General features: G+C 38.4%; 1 protein-coding gene across 1 annotated transcript; it reads right to left on the bottom strand.

Annotated features, from left to right (window-relative positions):
* Positions 1-3,269: 3,269 nt before the first annotated feature.
* tmem167a (transmembrane protein 167A) lies at positions 3,270-7,090 on the bottom strand. The gene is made up of 4 exons (XM_020594573.1): positions 6,996-7,090; positions 5,726-5,835; positions 4,056-4,090; positions 3,270-3,938 (listed from the first exon to the last, which is right to left on the bottom strand). The coding sequence occupies exons 1-4, from the start codon at positions 6,996-6,998 to the stop codon at positions 3,868-3,870; spliced, it is 219 nt and encodes a 72-aa protein (XP_020450229.1). The 5' UTR covers positions 6,999-7,090; the 3' UTR covers positions 3,270-3,867.
* Between the last annotated feature and the right edge of the window lie 14 nt (positions 7,091-7,104).

The following is a 7,104-nucleotide window of genomic DNA, read 5'->3' as shown; positions in this document are numbered from 1 at the left end:
AGAGAATTATTTTGTAGAGATACTGCTTGCAAACCAATGATGTAAGATGATGTCATGGGGTAGGACTGGATAAGTCTGACTTCTTCCTACTCCATTCAAGCATGTACTAGGTATAAGCAAATTGATATTGGATTAGCATTTGTTGGATATGTGTAAAATTATGTGTGTTGACATATCAACTGTCTTTACATGCTTGAAAGAATAAATAAATCAAATCAAATCAAATAATAAGAACTAATCCTCATGTATACGTCCCTCCTCTTCTACTGTCTCCCAGTCATTGTCTATTTTAAATTCTCACTATCCAGGAATGGCTTTTGCAGTTTTCTTTCACTCCAGTCCTCTTTCATTCCTTCAGACCCCCCAGTGGCAGAGTCAATGCGGTGATTCAAACAGGTTCCACTGACAATTTATAGGATTAAGGTCTGTTTGGCCATTTCTGGTTCACTCAGCAGGAGATGGTACAAACTTTATTAGCCTGTTTACTTTTGAAGTTTTTAAAAAGGCTGCAAGAAATTCCTCTATGTGATCAAAAGAGGAAGCAAGCAAGACAATTAGAGAAATATGTTTTCAATACAATTCTGCTGGAGGTTTATGGATGATGATGTGGTATAAATGGGATATGAGTTAATGTAGATATTATATCCTACAGTGTAGAGTTGCAGTGGGAACATTACAGATTTAGTTCTCTGCTGAGGGAAACTTAGCAAATGTAGTAGAATATTCAGAGGTTAAAGATATTACCCCAAAGTAAAGATCCTCATTGCTCATTTGAGAAAAATTTTCCACATGCACAGGAGTTTAAAAAAAATGCAAATGAAATGGAATGAACTCGGCATTGCATCAGTCAGGTTTACATGACTCCTGACTATCTGCATCGATTATACGCACCTCTTGCCTGGAAGGGACTGACTCTGGTTTGGACCAATAAAACTGACATTCTCCATAATTATCTATGTAAATTAATAATGCATGAAACAGCACATTATATTAAATTAATTCAATGGATGTGTAAATTTCATATCACTTCACGCTGTCACACCCTTGGCTGCTCTAAATGTAAGAAGGTTCAAGAAGAAAGCCTTAAGTGTCAAGTAGGCCTCATTTTTAGATCAAAACCTTTTCTAGGGATAGGGATGGAAAAATAACAGAGCCATCGCCAGGATTTTAGAAATGCTGAGGTCATGAGTCTCAACTACAGGAGTGTTTGAATAAATGCCAAAATCTAAACACTCAAACGTTTTACATTTTGATATGAATTGAGGAGGGAAATCAATACTTGGCATGATGCAATAAAGGCAATACGATTTCATTGTTTGGGTTACTTTAAACTTCTTGTAGTTCATTTTTGTCCTCTGGTGGCAGCCAGATATATTCTTTGTGATAATACAGTAACATCAAATGTTAGAGGCAGTTTTATCTGTCCAGTAAGAAAAACCAAAAAAGCTTCACAATCTGTGCATCATCAGCTCAGATAGTTTGGTTGCCAGATTTGCCCAGGGTTGCAGGAATTGAGAAAAAATGATGAAGGGAATAATACTCAAAAGACAAAATCTAAAACAGAAAAGGGTGTATCTTCTTGTGTCCTTAGCCCTTTGGCATAAACTTGAATAAATTCTGAGAAGCCAACTCAAACAATGAAATCAGCACAAACATTTGGCCACTTTAAAAACAGCAGGAACACTTCATATGTTGTTTCAGGCATCTGGTTGCTGAACTGCCGCCAGATATTTGTCTTTATCATTGTTTAGCAACTGTGCCCACAGTTTAAGAGAGATTCAATAATAATAATTTTGGGCCAAAAGTGAAAAAAAAAAAAAACTTGCCATACTTATGTATTTGATTTTGTCCACCAGAAGGCCCCTAAGCAAGGCCCGGGAGTCCGGTTGTTTTCTCAATATTCTTTAGGTTTGTTCTCAGTGTTTTTTCTCATACTTTAAGTTTCATGTGAACAACCAGAACCGTCTCAAACACCTAATGGGACCAATGATAGCAAGTGCTATCATCGGCTGGAGTTATTTTACTTCAGGTCTACCAAATCGTTTTCCTTTCATCATCACTACCCAAGACATTAGCTCGGTTCACCGAGCCAGTGATGTCTCTCCAGCCGACCAGTATCTGTGCACCTCAAGATAGAAACAGATGGCTGAGAGCTTCCTGCTGCTCAGTGTCTCCTGTATCTGCGTCAATGCCTGATAATCATGACTTTACAGACAGGCTTCACTTGATGTTTTATCTCAAACGGGGGAGTGCCAAAACGGATGCTCACCAATATAGGATCTATGTTCCCTAACAAGGGACTGTGTTTGGGTAATTTGGGATCTGGACACTCACTGGTGATCAGAGTATCAAAAGTGAGTGTGTCAACACTATGAAATGTGTTTATCCACTGCAGTTTATAGTTTTTTTCCTCTATGATTTTGATGCACAGTACCCCCATCTTTGAAACATATAACCTATAATGTAATTGTACAATTTCTTTAACCAATACACGGCAGCATTTGTTAGGATTTGACAAACTGGTCAAATTCTTCAAATCAGACTTTATGTTCTGAGGTTAAAACCTGTCATAACTGATTCATAGAATATAAGCTTGTTAGAGGACGTTTTTGAAATGTCATTCTGATTTTATGCAGCCAATGTTGTCCACTGGATTAGTCATATAAATCAAGAACTACACATGGTTTTAACTTATCCAAAACATTCAGCTTATCCCACATAGCCTCCAGAAGTTTGTCCAGTAGTTCAAATAAGGTTTTCTTGGAATATATGAACAAAGTCCTGCTTTCAATTCAGATGCATCCTATGCTACTAAGTATCTAAAACTAAATACAGTTCTAGACAGATATCTGGCAACGTCAAGTTGTGTGGTACAATCAGCTGACACCTCTTTCCAGTAAACCCTGTGAAGATGAGTGCTGACTGCAAGGTTATAGTAGAGGTTATCATAAACTCTTCAGAGTCCGTGGCACTCCAACAAGAATTCTGAGCACTAGACTTCAGATGTGGACCAGTCCAGCAACCCTTAAGGTTGTAAGGTCCTCTTACCCTAAAACTACTCAAGAAACTTTGCTGCTGCGATCACAGATGCACAAATAAACAAATTTTAAAGACAGATGATTGACAAAAGGTGTACAGGTATATCGTCAACATGTATTTTTGCATGTCCTTATTAATGACAATTCATATTCCAGTGTGGCATTTTCACAACAAACAGGTACACACTAATCAAAATAGATGATGACAAAAATCAGCCTGCTCAAACCGGATTTTCAAAAAGGCTCTTTAATAAATAGCGGCAAACTGACTGACTTTTAAAACACCTGTAGCTCTTTAGGCAAATGTGTGAAGAGCTATTATGCCATGTTGTTTGCATATCAATATGGTCATCATTTAGATAACAAACAGAAAACATATTACAAATATAAGTCTTCAGGTGAATCGCTTAACAGTTACGAAGGTCCTTTTTGTGGAGAATTGTGACAAACTCAAAGGGAAAAAAAATCTGTTTGAAATGTTTGGACAAAGTATCATTTGATCCCACAATGTGATTTTTTCCTCCCTTTAAACTAAAATGGCTAATTAACAGAAAGCACTGGCCCCCTACACACAAACACTCCACATAATCAAACACAAGGACAGACCGGGAATCCGTGGCGGGGTACAGCACACTCTGGGGCTCACCCCTCCTCCTATAAACGCATTTTCTCTCTACACAGCTACGATGAATGGTGACAGGTGTCCGTTTTACATTATGTAAGTGACGGTCTGTGGAGACTGTGTTGTTGTTCTTCTACAGTCATACTGTCCATGCCTGCTTGTCTGTTCCTTTCCACAATGTTTCCATCTGTGGTTTTCTTCACACTGCTACTGCAGAAACAATATACTAAAAGCCATGATGACACAGCAGCAAGCCACCCAGGGACTCTTCCGCTCACCTGGAAATAAGAAATAATGGAAAGCTCAAAGTTGCATCACAACATTTTCATTGGTATTATGAGACAAATGTCAAAGTTTAAAGAGAAAGAAAAAAAAAAGAAAATTCATAGGAGTACCTATTCTGGCACACTTCCAGAAAATTCCTAGGAGCCTAAAAGATAGAACAATTACAAATATCACAGGGAGGCATAATTTTTGTGTCAATTTATTTTACTGGTTGGTAAAAGTTAATTGTCTTTTTACAGCATTGAAATAAAAAGGCAGAAATGATTGTTATTGTGATATTAAAAGCTAAAAATAGCCTGGATACTGTGTTGATACATCAAAGTACTACTAGTATAGTAACTGCTAGTCAGACCTCTGTTACAGCTTCATAGGATGGCTGTGATCACCTCCCTACAAAACCCATGTGAGGAGTGTGTAGAGTGGAAGGGAAGGGGAGGGGACAGCAGGCGGGTCTTAATTATCTCTGGTGTACAAGTTACATTTTCCACAATTTACTCAAGAACTAATAGGATGATGTGTGGCACCAAATCAACACAAATAATGGCTCATCTTTTAGTAATGAAATCAATCAAGAGGGAAAAACATTAAATCATCCCTCTGTCACTCTCAGTTTCTTGTGTTTGTCTGTAGAGTATGTCCCTCCCTGCTTGAACAATGTGCAATATGAGTGTGTGGTGTACTGTGGGTGAGAATGTGTGTGAGTGTTCCTAATTTTGTGATTCATGTCTTAGAAGTGAATCACAAAATTTGTACATCCAGGAATAATGATGGTCCAATAATAATGAAAATTTAAAGCTTTCTGCAGCTTTACTCGCGTCAACGAGGCGCTGTCTCCTCAGAGGCTAGAGTGAGTTACAAAGTGTGTGATAATTTAAGTTTGGAGGGCTTATATGAATATACTTCATCGTGACAAAGACCAGACTGCTTTATCAGAGGGTATATCTTTTTTGGTAAATACAAGGTTTTCTGCTGCTGAAAGAAACCAAACTGCTCTATTATAGGCTGAAATACAAAAGTAAACCACTAGGAATCAAACGTGAAAATTGAATAAAGTTGGTGGTGAAAGGAGAATAATGTATAACACTTATACAAAACAAATCATTGGTGCATATTGGATCATTATACATTAGCAAGCACTGAATGAAATTAGTGGCCATGAAATTAGAATGCAATCTTTTTCAATGCCCTTAGTCCACCCCTGAGTCTTTGACCATCTCTTCATTCATGTGAGGACAAACAGTAAATTCATTGTGGCACCTCTGTTGCTACACATCTCAAAGACCCCGTTTAGACTTGGTTTTAAAATGCATTCCAGTGACCCAAACAAGTACAGCTGAGGTACATTCACACCTGCCTATATGCATACAAGGTATCCAACAAACCACATGTTCAGATTTCATTACTGCTGCGTCACCTCTGCAAAAGGACAAACCATTGAACAGTTATTAAGTCAATCCGCTGCCAGACAAGTGACAGTCGTCTCCCCAATCAAAGAAGAAGAAAAGTGCCAGATTTGTACATAATAAGTCTATAAAATTCTATCGCATGTTTCTTTCTTTGCTGAGCTGTCCTGCACTGATATCATATTTTCCTGTAATGACCTTGTTGGGTAGACAACAGTGTTTCCACTCCAGCAAGTGGTTTGACTGATTGGATCACAATCCATCTTAGTGGTCCTTTACACTTGCATTTAGCGCCATCCACTTGTGATCTGATTGCTCAAGACGCATTAGGATTTTAAAACCAAAGGTGTAAATGGGGTCATAGTATCTAATTATACCCGGTCTTGTTCTTGTCCAGGAGGCTAGGAGCCAGCGCTCTGATGTAGGCACAGGTACAGATCAAGAGAAGAATCACTGTTAACAGTGACTGGAAGTTGAAAATGGCCGACTGCAAGATGAAAGAGAATGACATAATTAGTACAGACGCAGTCGAGTGCAGCTTACCAGCAATAAGTCGTAAAAACACTAACTATGGTTAATTTTCTGTAACACTGATGTAATGCCTCTTGCAGTGAGGGCTGCTGTTGTGCCAGCTGTTCATTCTGATGCTGTAACCAAGAAATGAGCTGGTTGATTACAACCAGTTAACGTCATGTAATTGTCAAAGATTCAGCAGCAACTTATTATTTTTTTCCACAGACTACTGGTCAAAATTTCCATTTTTAAGTGCAGTGCTATACTAATGTACAAGCCATAACAAACTGTGAGACCACCGTTTGTCACACTTTCTCATAACACATAAAAGTGTATGGATCGGTCATTCTGTCAGTAATTACCCTCCTGCCAGAAGCAAATCCAGACTGTGATTTTTTACACAGTAAATTCATACATTACAATCATTTTTAATTGATATTTATGGAACCTTTGGTATAGGCCTAATAATTTAGCACTTGTGATGTTACACGATCCACCTTCCCTAGGTGTGTTTGTTTTTGCTATGGTTTGTTCAAGATGAAAACAAAACTTGTAAAAACACCTTGTCCGAAATATTTAAGTTTGGTTCTTCGGAGGACAAGTAAATTGCTTACTTATTCACTTACGTTAATGCTTCTGTTTCAATTATTCCCGTTATTATCAAACTTATAAACAAGCTCGGAATGCCAGTCAATATAATACGCAGCTAGTCCCCCGCACACAAATGCATGCTCCCTTAACTATGGTGTAACGTTAGATACGTGGCACACGCCTCAAAACAATGCCATACCCGTATCGTTCGTACTCATTGAAGAGAGAAAACGTTTAGATCTGCGTAATCAAATGACTCGCGTTAACAGTGATACATCGGTGGCAAAATAAACCTAACGTCACAGGGGAGCGATATTTAAAAACAGAAGCATAATGTACTAGACTGGCTAAACTTGTAGCCAATTGTAGCTAGCCAGTGCTAACTTTGCATTTTACTAAACGTCCTGCTTTGGCCCCAATATCAGCAGTACTTCCTATAATAGTATGTAACCGATACAGATCGAGCGTAGACTGCATGCTACAGACGATGCTTAAAAGTCACTGTAAAGGAGCAAGAACGCCTATTTAATAAAACAAGCTTACCATTTTTGTTTTGGAGTCAGAGCCACATCACACTTCCTGCTCTCAGGAACTTACGTACCGTAACCAAAGAGGTTTACGTAACGCATTGACGCTCTGCGTAGCAAAGCGT

The sequence above is a fragment of the Monopterus albus genome, unplaced genomic scaffold (genome assembly GCF_001952655.1).
Source record: "Monopterus albus unplaced genomic scaffold, M_albus_1.0 scaffold23.1, whole genome shotgun sequence".
Lineage (NCBI taxonomy): Eukaryota > Metazoa > Chordata > Actinopteri > Synbranchiformes > Synbranchidae > Monopterus > Monopterus albus.
The sequence above is the reverse complement of the archived record's forward strand: the minus strand, read 5'-3'. Positions and strand labels throughout refer to the sequence as shown.

Coding starts and splice junctions, on each gene's coding strand:
- tmem167a (XM_020594573.1), bottom strand. Junction 4,091..5,725: donor CTGGACAAGAACAAGACCGG/GTATAATTAGAT, acceptor TCTATCTTTTAG/GCTCCTAGGAATTTTCTGGA. Junction 3,939..4,055: donor CTGGAAGTGTGCCAGAATAG/GTACTCCTATGA, acceptor TCTTATTTCCAG/GTGAGCGGAAGAGTCCCTGG.